At 42.8% G+C, this 19,091-nt stretch overlaps 2 protein-coding genes across 3 annotated transcripts; one reads left to right on the forward strand and one right to left on the reverse strand.

Annotated features, from left to right (window-relative positions):
• LOC144372052 (mitochondrial enolase superfamily member 1-like) lies at positions 1-11,769 on the forward strand. 2 transcript variants are annotated; one of them, XM_078035475.1, is made up of 5 exons: positions 4-867; positions 2,521-2,655; positions 6,603-6,644; positions 10,686-10,767; positions 11,289-11,769. In XM_078035475.1, exons 1-4 carry the CDS (start codon positions 817-819, stop codon positions 10,692-10,694), a joined length of 237 nt encoding a protein of 78 aa, XP_077891601.1. In that variant the 5' UTR covers positions 4-816; the 3' UTR covers positions 10,695-10,767; positions 11,289-11,769. The 2 variants fall into 2 exon arrangements, with proteins under 2 accessions (XP_077891600.1, XP_077891601.1); XM_078035474.1 differs by lacking the exons at positions 10,686-10,767; positions 11,289-11,769 and adding an exon at positions 7,831-10,582 and having other exon boundaries at positions 1-867.
• A 902-nt stretch (positions 11,770-12,671) lies between these two features.
• On the reverse strand, positions 12,672-15,640 carry LOC144372051 (thymidylate synthase-like). Its single transcript, XM_078035473.1, has 4 exons — positions 15,543-15,640; positions 14,612-14,787; positions 14,163-14,234; positions 12,672-12,824 (listed from the first exon to the last, which is right to left on the reverse strand). Exons 1-4 carry the CDS (start codon positions 15,562-15,564, stop codon positions 12,687-12,689), a joined length of 408 nt encoding a protein of 135 aa, XP_077891599.1. The 5' UTR covers positions 15,565-15,640; the 3' UTR covers positions 12,672-12,686.
• Positions 15,641-19,091: the final 3,451 nt, after the last annotated feature.

Here is a 19,091-nt window from a genome sequence, read left to right on the forward strand (position 1 = left end):
GTGTGAAGGAGATCTTTGCAGGGAGCCTGAGGCCACACTCTGCTGCTCCTCAGTGCTGTGGCCTAGTCCTTTTTCCCCTCTGGGGCTTAGGCCCCTGCACCAGAGGGAACAGACTAGCCTGAAAGTCCTTCCTCTCTTAAGATAAGACCCTCTGTGGGAAGGGCCAAGCAAATGTAGGTGCTTTATAAATCAGACTCTTGATTTGTGATTTCTCAGGGTGGTTGTCTTAGCAAACCATATCAGCCCCACTGTCCTCTTAAATTCCAACTGTGACATTTTGTAGTTCTAAGGGAAGGGTTGAGAGTGAAAGTGAGGCTGGGTAGGTCAGGAGGTGTGGTGTTGGGTCAACAAGGTAGCCGGGAGGAGGGAGGTAGTAGTGGCGGTAAAGTTAGGGAGTGGAATGAAAGAGTAGGGCTGGGCCTGGGGCTGGGGCCCGGCCTTTAGCACATACACACACCCAGTTTTGTTCCTTTTTGCTCTTAATTTCTTTTCATGACACAGTAAAAACTCAGTTAATTATATTAGAGATTTAACTTCTCTCTCCAGTTCCTTAACTGCAGGTAACTGAAAATCATTGCCCCGATCCTGGGTACTGAGAGATGCAGTTTGCAGTTTTATTTTCAAGCCGCTTGTCTAAAGTTTGACTAGAAAATACCAAGAGGTTACTGGAAAATGTGGTCTGTGGATTATTGACATAGAGAGTCACTTCTGTAGAAAATCCAGGAGCTTTTGCCAAGTCAGAAGACAGATCCAAACTACCCAACCAAATGTATTTATAGGTTTAAAGTAAAGGTTGGGGCTGATCTCCAGGATGACATGCATGGATGCCGCCTCATCAGAGACATGATTGGACCAGAGAAGACTTTGGTAAATATCCTCTTACACCACTAAGAAGTGGCCACCTTGCCACTTTGTTCAGGGCCAAAACACATTTCAAGAAAAAACTCATTTCAAGCAAGAATTAAAAACAGTGGGAATTTTAAAACTTACTGTCAAAGGAATTAAGATTCTGTGGCCATGTAGTAGGTGAACTCTTTTTAAAAAATGGAGGCTGATACTTTTTCGTTTTTGAATTCTGCAGAACAAGCTAAATAATACCAGGGTGATAGATTGGTCATCTTGCTAATATGAATAAACTCAAGCAAATGGGTCTCCCATTGGCGCCCTGATGTGTCAGTCATTAATTCCCTACATAGCTCATCAGCTAGGCGGCTCTCAGGGAACTAGTGTGAAGAAGTATTGAAACTCTGGCAGAAATAAATGTGAGGATTGGTCATTCCTGACTGCTTATTGTTATGAAACAGTTATCATGTGTAAAATATTTTCATGAAAGGAGGTCACCATTGAATCTCTTTTTAAAATTTTTTTTAGTTATACATGGACACAGTATCTTTATTTTGTTTATTTACTTTATATGGTGCTGAGGATCAAACTCAGTGCCTCACACATGGGAGGCAAGCGCTCTTCCGCTGAGCCACTCCCCAGCCACCTCGAATCTTTTTTTTTATAAAGTTAAAAGGCTTGTTTCATACATTAAAATTGAAGTTTGGATTCCTTGAAGTGGCAGCAGAATCAGAAGTCCCATTATTTATACATGAGTTAATTTAGCTGCTTTTGTTTCATGAGGTCATCCTCGTCCAAATAATTTATGATGAAAATTGATCCTGAGTGTACTGTCTTCTGCTTCTCACCATGTTGTGAGGGAGCTCACACACTTAGCATGTTCTATAGATAGATTTCCTTTTCTGTCTTCTCCAAGCATGGGAAGGCTGGTGATAGTTGGGGTGGAAGGGTCTTGCTCAAGTGCTGCACACCCAGCCCCTGGCTTCCAGGCAGGGTGGCAGCACACACTACAGAGATCCAGGGCTGGGAAAGTGAGGCCTGGATCTGAATTCACCCTTGACTTACCTTACTGTTCTTGAGTAAGTTACTTCTCTGCATTTCAGTTCTCTATTTATAATAGGTTAATATGAACTGCCTTGTAGGGTTTTTATAAGGATTAAATGAAACAAAATCCATTAAGTTCCCAGGGAAGCAGGCATTTCATTAAGTAGTTATTTATTAATGTGCCAGACACATGGTCGGTAGTAGTCAATAAATAACTCTTGAGCAAACTCAATATTGACTGTGCATATGATTCAGAATGATAAAATGGTTCCAACAATCTAACCAACACTGCAAAACACACCTATTTGTGGGGGTGTGGGGGCTTCTCAATGTAAACTGGGCCTGAGCTTCAGGGTCTAGCAAGTACTTCTTGTGACCCAGCCCAGGGCACTTTCAGACATTCCAGGGTCTTCATGAACAATTTGCATCTCCTCAAATAAGACAGTATCTAGAGCCAGAGTTCTAATTTCAGTGGCTACTCTTTGGTTCTTTTTGTTTGGGCTGCATGTGATGTGCTTGTCCTCAAAAAAGGAAATGTCAGGTGAATCTTCCTTAGCAGTTGGTGGTACTGAGTGACAATGTCTCCTTGTTGGGAGTCACTCCTGCAGCAGAGTGAATGCCCTTTCCTTACAGAAGATGGATGCCAACCAGGGCTGGGATGTGCCTGAGGCAGTGGAGTGGATGTCGAAGCTGGCTGAGTTCAGGCCATTGTGGATTGAAGAGCCAACGTCCCCTGATGACATCCTGGGGCACGCAGCCATTTCCAGGGTGGGTAATCTGATGCTTCTGCTGCATTGGCCATTTATTTTTTTGTTTGGTTTTCCAGAAGGGTCATGGAAGATGCCAAAATTTCTTTGCATTTTCCCTTTTACATTTCCTCATGTAATATTTGAAATAATTGTAACATGTGACAAGTAAGTATGGGAGCTGCAGACTGTACTTCCATTTGTTTGAGAAACAAAGTTGCTGAAAGTTGAAAGGCTACCTGCCATCTGAAGATTAATAGATATGGTTCTCATACTTTATAAATATAGAAATATGACTGATATTTAGATATAGATGGTCATTGATTTAAAATGGCTCAACATATGATTTCCTTACTTTATGATGGTGCAAAAGTGATAGGCATTTAGTAGAAACTAGACTTCAAGTTTTGAATTTGCATCCTTTCCCAGGGTTCCAATATGCAGTACAACACTCCTGTGATGCTGAGCAGGAGCAAGCAGAATCAAGTAGCATCTCCCACTCATCCACACGATCACTAGGGGAAATAACCAGTGCTCTGCAGTGTGCCGAGCTACCAAGCTAGTATGTTCCATGGGTGGTGTTTGATGAGTTTTCTACTTAGTATCCTCTCCACTTACAATGGGGTTTATCATTATCCTTATTGTAAGTGAGGAGCATCCTCACTCATTCACCCAGAATGAAACAAAAAGTGTAGACTTCTCTGGATGTCTCAGAAGGAAAGGTGTGCTTTGTTAATGTCAATGTCAATCCTCCCTGAGAAGGTTTCCTGTGTTTTCCAAGAGCCCCTGAGAGAAATCCACTCTAATTGGGAGCCAGCCCCACTCCCTTTCAGGTTCTGAAAGAACTTCATATATTAAAAGAAAAGAAAGAAACAACAACTCATACGTAAGGATATCTGAGAAGTTTTGTCTGTTTTGGAGGGCTTGCTCAGATTTATAGCATTGACCTTGGCGAGAATGCCAGTTGGTTAATTCATAAAGAGAACTAGAACTCTTAGGTTTTTCATCTTCAAACCAGCACAAACTCTGTCAGAAGCTGTATTAAGCTGGAGCTGCAGGATGAGTATGGAATACTAGCTAGGACTGGCTGTGGAATTTGTAGATGTGCTGGCTTCAGACCACAATGGCCCAGCATGGCTATCACCAAGCTGATATATTTGCTACTGGCAGCAGAGACATTGAGACTCAAGCCTTGTCTCTTCCCCTGGGAACATTTGCCTCTGACTTGTGTTTTCATCGAATAACCCTTTTCCCCTGCACCCTGTGCTATTGAGTTATTACATTCATTTGGTTTCCAGCCAAGTCTTGCCCCCTTAGGAATCATTTTCTCCCTGAGGTGACTTTGCATAACTCTGCTCTCCCCTATTAGGATTTGATCATTAAAAGTTAATTCTGAGCCAGGTGCAGTGGCGCACACATGTAATCTCAGTGGTTCGGGAGGCTGAGGCAGGAGGATCACAATTCAGAGCCATCCTCAGAAAAAGTGAGGTGCTAAGCAACTTAGTGAGACCCTCTCTCTAAATAAAATACAAAAATAGGGCTGGAGGTGTGGCTCAGTAGTCGAGTGCCCCCTGTGTTCAATCCCCAGTAACCTCTGCCCCCTGCAAAAAGCTAACTGTGATGGAGTAGTCTTAGTTCCAGGTTCTGGGAGGAACACTTCTACCTAAACTCACAGGTCTTACAAGTGTATGAAGTCAGAGGCTCAGAGACCTGTTCTTCCAGTTTTCTCACTAAATCAGCATATGATCTACTTTAGGTGGGACACTCATCAGAAACCCGTTTCAGGAATTCTCTCCTTTCCTTACTTACAGCCTCATGAAAGAGAAAAACCTGAGACATGAAGTAAAGTTGGATGGGATCCTGGGCCAAGTGCAGTAGAAAGAAGTGGGAGAAGGATGATGAGTGTGGTCTTATGTGAAAGAGGAAAAAAGAAAATCAACTCACCAGCTGGGGTGGATAGCAGAAGTGATAATGTAGGGAACACCACACTACAGGGGAGGGAATGAGAGCAAGAGTCATGGAGCAACTGGGGCCTCTTTGTTTAAAGAAAACCCAAACTTTCCAAGGAATAGTTCTGAAATGGGCAGCTCTGGATGAGAGGTCATGGGACAGCAAGACTTTTCACCTGAGTCCCACTTGCCTTTGCTTCTTAGAGTTCTTTAAGGGTTGCTGCTCCCTAATGTATGCTGTACGCCTCAGCCCTCCAGCCCCCACCTCTGCCCACCTGGAGGGTCTCCTTAGAAACTCTTCTGGAATTTGATCCTCCCAGGTTTTGCCTACACAGGTGTGGGGATGTCATTTCCTCAGTAGGCATCAGAGGAAGGGGGCAAATGAGCCAGCTACAAGGGAGGGGTGGTATGGAGATACCTAAGAGAATGCAGGATGCATGCTGGGGAGGTGCTGGGAAGGCAGTAGCTGGGGCCAGAAAATGGGGTCCATTGCTCAGAGAATGCAGCCAGAGGGAGCTACTGGAGGATCACGGTGATGGCTGGAGGAAAGGGCTAGTGGACTGGTATGGCAACAGAAGTGAATTGGGGGTGGATTTGTGGAAGGCGAAGAATGGGCAGAAGGAAATAGGATGGGAACTGGGAGGCTCTTGCTACATCCAGGGGAGATGTAGAGTAGAGCAGGTTGAAGAGAGCAGACTCAGGAATTAGTGACAAGGAGGTACAAAAACTTGGTACATAGTCAGTGCCACACATAGACCGTCTTAGAGTGGTAGAATGAGTAACTCAAATGGATTTCTCTCCTTACCTTTCCTTTTCTCCCTCTCTTCTAAGATAAAAGAACCAAGCAATCTTAAATTAGAAACTTCAGGAAGCATTAAATATTGTGTGAAAAGGCTCTTGAGAAACCATCTGTTGAAACTGAGACCTGCTACAATTAGGAAGCCAAGGCTTCAGGTGACTTGTGCATAACTTGGCCAAGTTCACACATCCTGCTTAAGGCAGGACAAGTGCTAGAGTAAGGGACACTGCCTTCTAAAATAAGGGCTATTTCTTCTGAGAAGTTGGCTTAATCTAGTGATTCACACATAAAGTAAAGTTGGGTGAGATCTCAGGCCAAATGCAGTAGAAATAGCCTCCTCTGACTCTGGAATTGGCCTAAAGTTCAAACCAGCTGTATCATTCTAGTTTTGTGATTGGGGCACAGTTCTTACCTTGCACCTCTTTTTCTTCACCTGTAAAATGGGGCTACTGATGGCTCCTCTCCCGCTGGGTTGTGACTAGGAGTGATTGACGTCAGTATTTTACATGGTGCCTGACAGGCAGTAAGAGCTCAGAAAGTGTGGGCTCTGGGTGTCAGTGATCAAGAGATGGGACCGGACAGGAGCCAAAGATGTCTGAGGTGGGCAACTGTAGAATCTTAGTTCAGTGCAGAGGAGCAGCTTAGGGCCCGGTGGCTGGTGAGTGAGGTAGCTTTCCAGGGCCAGGCAAGAGGATAGAGTAGCAGCATCATGTCTTGGAAGATTCCAGCAACTCACCAAGTGAAGAGTTCGCAGGTGAGCAATGGTCTCAGCCTTATCTGTGAAGTAGGATCTCAGTCATCCACATACCTGGAAGGGAGAGGATTTTGGAATTGACAGCGGCACAAGAGGGTTCTAGAATAACCACTTAAAAAAGGAGAAAGGGAGAGGTAACCTGCAGGAAGCAGAGGTTGGACCCTGTGTGTCCATGAAGAGCCACTGCTGAGTGACCAGGTCTTCTCCCAGTTCCACACCACAGCACAGGCCTTGGAGCAGGAGAGCCAGGAAGGGAACCGATAGCAACTGTGAGCAGTGCTTGCCTTTGCTCTCTGGACATGCGTTGGTCCCTCCACACACACATTCCCCTGGATATCTTCCTGCCAGTCTTTAAACTTCCCATGGTCCAACCCCAAGGATTTCTCCTTCTTCAGCTATAAATATTTTAAACACAAGGAGTTGTTTCAAATCTTATGAAAATGACACAAGACTGGCTTCTCTTGTAGGCACTGGTTCCATTAGGAATTGGCGTCGCCACTGGAGAGCAGGTGAGTGACATGTCCTTGACCACGGACTGAGGACCCCATTGTACATTAGGCTTCCATACCTGTTGCATTGTGAGCTGGGAATTTTTGTTATTTTAAAAATCAACAGTTCCTTAGTGTCTGCAGTCAGATGTAGTCAAAAGGTTGCAGCTTTTTCTATAATTCATGGGACTCAGGACATTGATTTTTTTCCACAACAGAATGGACAAGGCAGCAATTTAAAGTTATGATCACAAGGGCTAACAATGGCTTCAAGAAAGCCAGCTTCCAAATTGAAGAAACATAATGGTATTTGCTTTCTGTGCTTATAAACTAAGCTCAAGTGCCTCCCAACACCTGCTGCAGCCAGCCCACGAGCCAAGCAGTGTGAGGAACAGATTCTCAGTTTTCTCATCAAAGGAGCCATACTGCTCTGCCATGGTTCCGTTTTGTCATTGTGCCACCTGCTCATCGCTATTTCTGTACTTCATCCTGATGCTCCACTTCACTCCTACTTGCCAATCGACACAGCAGTTATTCCTTAATAAATGGCGGGCTGATGTGATCTGTACCTGACTCACACTGTCACATTCACAGATTTGTAAAGAAGTGAGCCCAAAGTCCCTGCCTGCACTGTCAGGGCCACCACATGCCAAGTGAGAATAATACAGCCCAGGCTTGCTGAAGACCTCTGATGAGTCACAGCTGGCATGGAATCACCATGTTGCCAGGCTTAGGGATCCTGAGGGCTAAGGCTGACTCTTTGTGTTATTTTTAATTATATTTCCAGTGCCACAATAGAGTGATATTTAAGCAACTCCTACAAGTGAATGCCCTGCAGTTTCTCCAGATTGATAGCTGCAGACTGGGAAGTGTCAATGAAAACCTCTCAGTATTACTGATGGCCAAAAAGTTTGGAAGTAAGGGCCCTGCAGAGGCTGCAGGCCAGACCTGTTTCTCCTGCCATCAGACCCATGGTTCCCTTGGGGATCTTTGCAATTCACATAAGCCTGTAGTTTGCTGTGTTGGTTTCTTTCTAACTCTTCATTTAGCCCTAATCAAGGAATCTTTGATGATTTTCATCCTGGAATTTCATTCAGTATTAATGAATGGTTTAATCACCTTTGGGTATTAATAAAAACCACAGGGTTCTCTTTCATTCTTTCCTTTCTTTGTGCTACCTTTGGCATTAAATAGAAATTTCTTCTAGTTCCTGTTTGCCCCCATGCGGGTGGAGTTGGCCTCTGTGAACTGGTGCAGTACCTGATTATATTTGACTACATGTCAGTCTCTGAAAGCCTTAAAAACAAGTCAGTAATGTGCCATTAACTCACTTTGCCCCTGAGTAGTGCCCCTTGGTTCAAGCCACATCTTCTATGATTCTGCTCTCAAGACCAGAAATACTCAGAACCCGGTGCAGTGTTACAAGGGCCTAAAATGGCTTTAAGAAAGCCAGCTTCCAAAGTGAACAAACATAGTAGCATTTACTTTTTGTGTTCATAAACTGAACACAAACTATAACACAAAGGCTTTTAGTCTTGCTTGACTTTCCACATGGGGCAACAACAATGGAGACCCACCGGAGCAGAGTCATTGTTCCTTCTTGAAAGGTAAGCTCTTGGTAGCTGACTCACTTTGGTAAGTGTGTTGGGGGTGGAATTTGAATCCAGACCTCCTCTCTCAAAACCAGCTCCATTTTCTGAAGCCAGCTTTCAGCACACATGCACTCTCCACTTCCATCCAGTCTCCTCTTCTGACCCTGGAGTCCTGTACCACCTGGCTGCAGCTTTGTGTAGTTAGTTCATCTTCTCGGCATGCCCAGGGGAACTTTATCATCTTGCCATGGTGAGTATCAAACCCCAAGCTTTGCACCTGCCAGACAAGTGCTCCACTGTAACCTCAGCCCCCAGGTGAAACTGAGATGGGATCCTTCCAGTCACTGCATCCATAAAGCTTTGCTTACTGTGCTTTTTGGTCTCCTAGAGTTAAAGGTGTCTTAAAAAAGCTCAATTAACATGATGCACAGAGAGGGCATGAAAACAGGCATTGGAAAGGTAAACACCAAAATGGAGCCAGCACAGTAGTGCACACCTGTAATCCCAGCAGCTCCGGAGGCTGAGGCAGGAGGTTCAGAGTTTCAAAGCCACCCTCAGCAATGGCAAGGCACTAAGCAACTCAGTGAGACCCCGACTCATTTAAATAAAATACAAAATAGGGCTGGGGATGTGGCTCAGTGGCACCCAATCCTCAGTAACCCTCCCAGCCAAATAAAGGGATCTATCTGGGCACATAGCAGGGGTCCTTTATAATTGTAATGGTTTCTTTCTTTAATATTTAGAGTGAGTTCCAAAGGTTTTGTCACTTATATTGTTAGGCCAAATACCCAGGTGAAAATTGTTTTTTTCTTAAGAAAAAGGAACTAGGTCAAAAAAATCAGTTACTATTTATTAGCTTTTAAGTAAGTTTCCATTGGCAGATGTAACTGTGCTGTTTGTTTTAGTGGTCACATTTTGTTGACTGAGAGAGCACAAAATGCTGAGCAAAAAAAGTGGGAATTTATATACTTATATACTCATCCCCGCCCACCTCCCCAGAACCCTTCCCTAAACACTGGAGCATGTCCTCTCCACTCCAACATGGCATCACACAGAGGGCCTGTCTGTCATATAGGAATGCTCCATACATCAACCTTTATCAAGAGAGTACCAAGCTTAAAAAGGGATACTAGATATCATTCTTACCTGAATTTTCAGTGGCTCAGTGTGACTCAGGTAAGCTCTTGGTAGCTGACTTGGGACACCTCAGTATCCCTCAGTGCATTTCCCAAAGAAATAAGTAATAAAGTAATGAGTACACAGGTACTTCCTATTAATATGCCTAAACAATTTTATACTAAACCTATCTGTTCATCTGGAAGATGGAGGTTGACACCAGGTCATCCCCACTCCAATGAATAGGCTGATTCTAGCATGCAGAAAAACCACCTTCCTAGGTTATGTTGCTTTTGCTGCTCTCATTTCAGTTCCTGCCCGTGGGAACAAGGGCGGTCCAGACCAACCTTGAGAAGTCCCAGGGGTCTTGAGGGATAGAAATAGTGCCACCAGTGCCTCAGTGCAGGAAGTTCCTGGTGCAATACTGGCAGTGCTGGAGGAAATGCCCGTACACCACCACACCGACAGCGCACGCCAACCCCACATGCTTTGTCCTTCTTTGCAGGGAACAACTATTCCCTGCTTATCTTTCAAGGCCCAACTGTGCTGTCTCATGTGGCTGTCTTCCTCCACAACCTGTTCTTAACACATGACACAGCACAGTCAGTGGCTTAGTGCCTGTGTCCACCAAAACCATGAGACTCATTTGCTAATTTCTTTATGCAGTCCCAGCACCAGGCTGCGCACTGCCTGCCTGCCACAGCTATTAATGATCAGGAGACTAAAGCAGCTTAGGTTACCTGTCCCCCTCCACCCCAAACATAAACACATCCCACCCTCCCACCACAAAACTAGAAAGTGGCTGACAGACTGACCCAAACCTATACTCTTCTAAACTAGTTACATAGCTGGAAAGAGACTCACTTGGTGATTTAATCTATTCATCTAACTTTGGGATATAGGCACCCAGGTGATTCCAGATACTTCATGGAATCTAAACTGATGCTTTTAGGGCATCACAGAACTTTTAGTTACCAGGAGCTTTGTGATTCACCTCAGCCCCCACATTTTACAGATAAAAAGCATCCAGGGCAGAGAAGGACTTTGCATAGAAGCCTTTGAAATCAGCTAAGCCATGATGGAGTCCATTTTTTAAGGGAAGTCCCCCCTCTGCCTTAAGAAAAGCATTATATGGGGCTGGGGATTGGCTCAAGCAGTAGCGCACTTGCCTGGCATGTATGCAGCCCGGGTTCGATCCTCAGCACCACATACCAACAAAGATGTTGTGTCTGCCAAGAACTAAAAACTAAATATTAAAAAATTCTCATCTCTCACTCTCTCTTTAAAAAAAAAAAAAAAGAAAAGCATTATCTGATTTCGGGCATTATTGTCCCAATTTGATTCCCTCTTCTAGGATGTGTGAATATGTGGACCATCTGCATGAACATTTCAAGTATCCTGTGGTAATCAAGCAGGCTTTCTACATGCCTCCTAAGGTAAGCTGGGACTTGGGACACCTTAGATGCTGCTAGCCACTAATGTGCCCACGAACATAGGGCACAAAGCTCTAACTCCCCAGAGTTTATTTTCATATCTAGAAACAAATGGCTTTTTAAGAGATCAGAATCAAATTCCTAAGACCGGAAGGTTAGCATGGAGGTTAAATAGCTTGACAAGAATTCTTTTAAAAAACAAAAATTGGTACCATCTACAAGTTTGTGACCTAAAAGTTTCTGACTACGACGGTATTACCTGGGCCATTTGTCCTGGTCAGGTTCAGATTGTGGCTTATTTTCACCAATAGGGGTTGTGCTATCAAAGGAAATTTGATTAGTTTCTGTAACTAATCCTACTGAGTACCCAATAAAGTATGCCCCCCAACCCCCAGTCTGAAAACTTTTTAAAATATTGAATTGCTTCTGACTTACTGGCACTATTAGGAACAGTAGGCATAAGTAACATACATATTTTTGTTCATCGTGGTTATCCACACAAGTGACTCTGTCGTCTTTGCTAGGACACTGGCTACTCAACAGAAATGAAGGAGGACTCTGTAAGGAAACACCAATATCCAGATGGCGATGTCTGGAAGAAGCTCCTTGCTGCTCAAGAAAACTAAGTGTTCATTTAGCCCTAACACCATTTTTTCTTAAGTGAAAAGACTTAAAATTTCCTGGGTAGTTTTATAAAAATAGAGAAGAAAAAAAATATTATCCTACTAATCAAGACAAGTTTCACTCAAGAATTAGCCCAGTCATCATTTCAATTTGATTATTTTAACAAGCCAATATATATTCTATTTAATCCTTAAGTAGATTTAGATTTACCTAACCCAAAGCCCAGGAAGATATTCTTACCAAAATTTCCATCAAGCGCCAGTCTGCAGACATTAAATCATACTTTGAAAATAAGCAACACATTGCATAATTTGTTGGAACAATCCCTTATTTGTTCTAACACTTGTCATAAACTAGCAGAATAAAAATAGTTCTCCAGGACTCCAGGGGATCTGTTATTGCATCAAAGGAAAAACTATTAGCCCTGATGTGATCTAGCCTTTTCCTGATCAGTAAACATATTAGAGAATCCATACCACACTAACATAAATGGGGGAAAATGGTATTTCATGAATTATTTTTGTAATCCTTAAAAAAAAAAAAAACCTCTGTCCTAAGTGGTGTTTATCTTTTTATTTATTTATTTTGGACAGCATGCCTTTATTTGTTATGTGATGTCAAACACTCTGCCACTGAGTTACAGCCCCAGCCCCCTAAGTGGTAATTATCTTTTAATGTAAAATGCATCTAGGATGAGATGAATCATGAAAAAAAGGTCAAAATATAGTTTAGTCAGAATTTCTAATATATATTCTCACCCTCTAAGCAGCATCTAAACCAGAATCCAGCACACGCTTGCTTGGCTTAGGTGCGTTTGTTTGGGTGAATCTCTTTTAGGCAGGCACTGAGCAGATAAATGACAATACAGAATGAAAAAAAAATGGAAAAATGCAAACAGTTCTTTATTATAAAAACATAAAACAAATAAGCATTCATAATGCACATATATTATGATGGATAGGTTACTTCAAAATTGAAGGGAATAAATAGCTTGTACGAACAATGAAATTCACAAGTCTTAATGAAGCCAAGAGACTGAAATGCTATGTATTTTTGCTAAAAGTATATAAACTCCCACCTTCTTTGCTCAGCATTTTGTGCTCCCTCAGTCAACAAAATGTGACTGCTAAAACATACAGCACAGTTATATCTGCCAATGGAAACATACTTGAAAGCTAATGAATAGTAACTGATTTTTTTGACCTAGTTTATTTTTCTTTAGAAAAAAAACAATTTCACCTGAGCATTCAGCCTACCCCTACAAGTGACAAAACCTTTCCAACTCCTTTGAAAGCACTCTAAACAGCCATTTCTATTTTAATAGTTGGATGTGGATTGTACCCCTCAATTTGAAAGTCTTCAACTTTGAAGTCATCGATTTTCTCAACCTTTTGAAGGATTTTGAGCTTTGGGAAAGGTCTTGGTTCTCGCTGAAGCTAAAAAAAAATCAGATCATTATTTTGCCATATTTGTGCAACCTGCTTTTAATTCTGCTTCCCATGGAACAAGAACACAGTATTTGGGCTGGGATTGTGGCTCAGCGGTACAGCGCTTTTCTAGCATGTGCGAGGCCCTGGGTTTGATCCTCAGCACCACGTAAAATAAATAAATAAAATAAAGATATTGTGTCCAACTACAACTTAAAAAATAAATAAATACTTTAAATACTGTGTTCTTTTTTTTATCAACAAAATATTATTTTACAAGTGTCTAGTACTGTGGGTGCCCTAACCCTGGTTATACACTACTACTGCAACATGCCCAATTGTTTCTGTTGCACAGATCAAGTGTAAAGGGTATCTTGTATCAATACAAAGCACCAGGTGCCTGGTAGCCCATCAGGTGTGAGTTATGGTAATTCATGGTAATTATTAACACTATGACACAGTCTTTTATTTTACTTTTCCATCTATACCTCATAGTAACATGCAGTATAGTTTCTTGAGTTTCACTGTCCCTAACCCAAATGTCCCTGGCAGAAAGGGGAACAAAAGATGGCATCTCTTGACAAGTTACAGAAAAAGGCAAGCACAGACTCCAGTATGAGTACTTGTGGCAGTGAGGATGTAGAGGTCATGACCTTTTGTATCTGTGTCCAACACAAGTGCAGACAGCAGAGAGAAGCAGCTGAATAAACCTTTGGTCACCCTCTATTTAGGCCAAGATCCGAAAAAGCAGTAACTTACAATCTAATCTAGAATAGGATAAGAGTAAAAGTTTTGGGTTCTAAAATTATTTTTTTCTTGGGGCTCATGAAGGCACAGTCACATTTTTATTCCATTTCAAGTCATCTGTTGGTCAGTAATTGGGATTTGAACAGACTAGGCTTTTGAGAGTTCAGATCTAAGCATTATATTTAGCATAAAATAAAGAGAAAACATGCACTTCAATTCCCCTTCAAGTAAAAATGAATTGGGGAGGTTGGGATTGTGGCTCAGTGTACAACACTTGCCTAGCATGTGTGAAGCACTGGGTTCGAGTCTCAGCATTGCATATAAATAAATAAAATAAAGGTCCATCGACAACTAAAAAAATGAGTTAAGAAGGCCCCAAATTCCCTGCCCAGAGTGTGGCTCTTCCTTTCTGTTACAGGTGCTTAGTGCCTCACAGCTCCTATCACATCAAGTATCACATCATCCCTGCCCACATAAACACTGGAGCATGTCCTCTTTACTTCAGCATGACATCACACAGAGGGCCTGTCATATAGGAATGCTCCACAAATCAACCTTTGAGTACCAAGTTTTGAAAATTATACTAGATATAATTCTTACCTGAATTTTCAGTGGCTCAATGTGATTCAGGTAAATATGTGCATCTCCCAAAGTATGTACAAAGTCACCTGGCTAAATAAATCCCTCAGAACAATCAATGTTTTTATTTCAATTCCTTTAAACACATCACTTAAAAACACATTATAGAATATGTAGCTATCCCAAGGCTTTTGAAAAAATAAAGAATTTAACCAGTACAGCTTTTGAGAAAAGTTAATTTAGGAAAGTTACAATATAGACAACCTGCGTGAACTTAAGTTTACATAGACAACAAAGGCAGGAAAGCCCGATGAAGGCTCACGAGGCAAGCCAGTTTATATCTGTCTTACGTATATCAGATTTTAATACTAATCAGAGACTGAATTCTCCTGCAAGTTTTTCCAAATTAAAGAATCAAAGAGCTCAGTGCAATAGGCTGGCTATAAGAGCGCTTTCCTAGGGCAGCTCACCTGCAGGCCCGTGATGTGTGCAATCATGTAGGTAAGCAGGGAATAGCTGGCGATGTTGAAGGGCATGCCCAGGCCCATGTCACCTGATCTCTGGTACAGCTGGCAGGACAGCTCCCCATTCACCACGTAGAACTGGCAGAGGGCATGGCATGGAGGCAGTGCCATCAGAGGAAGATCTGAGGAACCAGCGCAGAGGAGAACAAGGAGGGGTATATGGTTTTAAAGAGCACAGCTAAAAGCATGGTAAACCATTGGAGATCATGAAAAAAGCCATCAGGCCCCAGGGAAGTCTGCAACCCAGACCTTTTCATCATACAAAAATCAGACCATTGTCCTACCCCTTGCAGCAGTGGCCTGAAGCTGAAGATTTGTGCAGATTTATCTATGCTGAAGCAATGTTCTCCTATTCAAGCTGAAATTAAGGATCTATGCTATTTTTATGGCACCAGACTGCAAATACAGGAGGAATGAATTACTTCATTTGCAGGGACCACAGGATATTGGTGCCTTCAGCAGACCCTACTGTCTTCATTATAGATCCAAAATCCCATTCTGGGTAGACTTTATTTTTAACAATTGTGTTGTAAAATTATTAGTGAGAGTGGAGTAGTGGTGACTGGAAATGTCATCTGCTCCAAATAAAACGTTAAGATTTTATGTGTATTTTCATAGGCAATTTAAAACTCTTTTTTTGAAAAAAGTACAAGTATAAATGCACAAATTAAGATGCTCTGCTTTCAACCTGATGATCCGAGAATGAAAATGAATTGTGATTTGCTGAGGTTAACAACAAACCCCATGGTTGGGACGAGCTCCCAGGGTCCCACCTCTTCGGGTCCCATCTCCCCGTGGTGCCTCAGCAGTGTCACATGTCTTTGTTTTGTGCTGACCATACACTTAACAGAAAAGAGGATGACCAGGATGGTTTCACCTTTTGGGTTCCAGGCACACATGATGATCCTTCTGTCATCAGGGTTGGTTTTGATGGTGTCAAGCACTTTTTGCAGTTGGTCTACTCCTTGACCAGAATAATCTATAGAATTGTTAAAGACACATACACAAATTAGTCAGAGCCTCTCATGGGATGACCCTGCCATCATCTATTACACCCTTCACTCAATGTCCCTTTTTGACCCATGGTCACAGAACTCTGTGCAAATTTCTCATCTCTCTCTGGGTTGAGTTTGAGGTCTTAAGCTTCTAGTCCTCTGGAGTCATAGTAAAGTCTGTTTTCTATACATGAATTCCTTAAATATTTGTCCTATCACAGTGTCACCTCCTCCTCCTCCTCCCTTCCTCCACTGCTAAGTGCTATGGTTTAAACATGGTTTGAGTGTGTCACTCAAAGGTTCATGTGTTGGGCTGGGGATGTGGCTCGAGCAGTGGCGAGCTTGCTGGGCATTCGCGGAGCGCTGGGTTTGATCCTCAGTACCACATAAAAAATAAAGATGTGTCCACCGAAAACTAAAATGTCACAGGGCACAGTCCCCACGATTAAATCTTGGTGGCTTATTTTATAAGAGGGAGAGAAACCAAAAGGGACACGTATGTGCTCTTCTCATCTCTTGCCATGCAATTCCCAGCTACCTCAGAACTCAGACTGTACGAAGGCCATCACCAGATGTGGGTCCTTGAGCCTCCAGGACCAGGAGCTAAATAAACCTTTATAATATTATCCATTTTCGGGTGTGTTGTTCATAGTTAAAACAAAAACAAACAAACAAAACCCTCACAGACATATACACTTATCTCAGTAATCTTAGATTTTTCCAATGTTTCCCATGGACTCAGCTTCTAACCCACCAACCCTTCTTGTCACACTTTAACTGACACAACCTGGTTTATCCTTGTCCCACAGAACATATTGAGTCTGAAGTAGAATATAGCATTGCATACACATTCCAACTAAAAAGGGACTATGGATTCCATGACCTTGACACTAACTTAGCCACATTTCTACCCCAAACTATACTCGAGACTGAGCAGCTAAACAGGTATTTCCTATAAATATAGGAAAACTCTATAATGATTACATCATCTTTTTTTTCTCTCAATCCTGTTTTCTGGAGTTTGATTCCCTGCTTTCTTTCTGAGATGGAACTGGAAGCTGAGAAGTGATTTGTTAATGGAGACAGAGAGCTTCGGACTGTCCTCTAGTTAAAATTCCAACAGATGAGAAATGTTCCAGACCAACAGTTCTGACATCTTGTGGGATAAAGGCCTCTAACTGATCAACTCTGGATTGTACTAATGTTAATTTAAGTAAGAGTATTAACAGCAGCTATCACTATGGGCGGGGACAGGGTGAAGGGTACAGAGGAATTCTCTCTACCTTTTTTTTCCCCAATTTTCTCTGAATCTAATTATTTCAAAATGAAAACTCAGAATCAAAGATGACAAACTCCTCTGCTGACATCTAGCAGCCTGTACTCATCCAACTAAGTCAATACTTTTATTACTTGGCCCCTTAAGCAACAAGAAACACCAGGCAGGATATAAAACCCCTAGCCAGGGGAGAAGCCTGACATCTTCAGGAAGGAGCCCTAGGTCAGCAATCACATACCAAGAAGCCACTGATCATTCACCTGCAGAAAGTCTGGCCTTGCGCATGCTAGACAAGCCCTTGTTGTAACCATTTTTAAGTATGCAATTCATCAGCATTAAGTAATTCCTATTGTTGTACAACCACACAGTATCCACTTCTAGAACATTTTCATCTTTCCAAACTAAAATTGCGTACCCAAACACTAACTTCCCATTTTCCCCACAACCCAAGCCACCATTCTACCTTCTCCCTCTTCAAATTCACCCATTCCTAGTCCTCCAGCATTTTTTTTTTAATTCTTGAAACTGCCAACATCAAAAAAGGCCTTATGACTGCACATAAATGCAGACTTAGTCTTTCACTGAGGAATTAACACCAGGCCCAAATCCCTCCAGCCAGGAAATTGTTACTCCTGCATGTGTGCACACACACACACACAAATACACCCTCAGGTGGTGTTTGCTTTGGCCACCCCTATCCTAAGAACAGGTGAGCTAGAAAGAAAGAGCCAAAGGCAGGAGTGGGAGGGGGGTTGGGCTCTGTGACTCAAGCAAATGGTGCCACTAACAGGACAGGAAATCCTGGAGTGAAATGTTTCATCCTTCCTCTATTCCAGCAGAGTGTGGGGGAGGGGGACCCCAATGCTATGCTGGATCACACCAACACCACCTACTGCACGCTAGAGGTTTAGTCTCTAGCTGAAGAAATAAGCTCCCACAGATGAACTTTCTTCCTACCCTATTCCCCAACATGGACAACAATCCTGCAGCTATCTGCCAACAAACGACACAGGATGGCACAGATAAGGAAAATTCCAAGAATTCATAAGAACCCCATAAATGCAAATCACCAAGAGTGTGATCTGACCTTCATGGGGCACTGTCTCTCAAAATGTCAAAGTTCTATATCAGCTCCTGGGACAGAACCCAGGACCTCACACATGCTAAGCAAGCACTCTACCACAGAGCTACACCCCGGCCCTGACGCTGACGCTGATTCATTATGCCCTAGACTTTATCCAAAACAATGGAGCAAACTCACGCTATGAAGAACATTTGAGAAATCTGAGGAATTGCTCTGTCTCCTCACCTGAATGCATATCTTTGTATTCTGCCCCAAAATGTCTCCACTGGAAGCCATAGACTGGGCCCAGGTCCCCTTCTTGTCTGGTGGATAATCCCAGGCCATCCAAAAAGCCTCGAGATCCATTGGCATCCCAGATTTTCACTCCCTTGGAAGATAGTTCTTTCGCATTTGTGGATCCCTAAAGAGATGAGAGTATAACAGGCACACAAGTGAATTCTGAGCCATCTGGGTTGAGGCCCCCAAAGTCACCCACTGCTCAGCCTCTAGGCCATGCTGACACGCTGGAGGGCGGGCACTTGATCCTGTCCATGTGAAGCCTGAACTATCTGTAAGCAGACTGGACCCAGTCCTAACTTTTGGAGGGTGGTGATAGGGTGGTCTGACCCCTTCTTTGGATCCATCTCTCCAATCTTTTCCTATAGGGCTGGGGGTGTTGTTCAGTAGTAGACTGCCCCTGAGTTCAATTCTCGGTACTGTTTAAAAAAAAAAAAAAAAAGACCTGAGATTTCCGAAGATGCATTTTAGAAGTTCACTGACATTTAAAAACCAACACAGAACCCACCCCAAGAACACAGAACTGAGAAAGACTGAACTGAAGCCAAATGTCAACCCTTTCTAGGTCTGCCTGGATGGCCCAAGATCATATAAGCCACATCAAGAGCTTTATAGATGGGATCCAAATGTCTAGCTTGTCCTAGAACCAAGCCCATCTCTTCAGAGGGTTCTGGTCAGTACTAGACAGAATATCACTGGTTCTGGACCAGGACACTATACAAGGAGGAGCCTGGTGTCACTGCCACCCATCTCATGGCTCTCGAGCTCTTTTCCAAACTACCTACTACCTTTTGC

The sequence above is a fragment of the Ictidomys tridecemlineatus genome, chromosome Y (assembly GCF_052094955.1).
Source record: "Ictidomys tridecemlineatus isolate mIctTri1 chromosome Y, mIctTri1.hap1, whole genome shotgun sequence".
In the NCBI taxonomy this organism is placed as follows: Eukaryota; Metazoa; Chordata; class Mammalia; order Rodentia; family Sciuridae; genus Ictidomys; species Ictidomys tridecemlineatus.

Excerpts from the sequence above, each read along its gene's own strand:
- LOC144372051 (XM_078035473.1), bottom strand. The coding sequence starts at position 15,564 with ATGTGTGCCTGGAACCCAAAAG. Across the intron at positions 14,788-15,542 it reads GTGTGCCTGGAACCCAAAAG|ATCTTCCTCTGATGGCACTG; the intron begins GTGAAACCATCC and ends CTGGTTCCTCAG. Across the intron at positions 14,235-14,611 it reads CACACATCACGGGCCTGCAG|CCAGGTGACTTTGTACATAC; the intron begins GTGAGCTGCCCT and ends GGATTTATTTAG.
- LOC144372052 (XM_078035474.1), top strand. The coding sequence starts at position 817 with ATGCATGGATGCCGCCTCATCAGAGACATGATTGGACCAGAGAAGACT. Across the intron at positions 2,656-6,602 it reads GGCACGCAGCCATTTCCAGG|GCACTGGTTCCATTAGGAAT; the intron begins GTGGGTAATCTG and ends CTTCTCTTGTAG. Across the intron at positions 6,645-7,830 it reads GCGTCGCCACTGGAGAGCAG|TTCCTGTTTGCCCCCATGCG; the intron begins GTGAGTGACATG and ends AATTTCTTCTAG.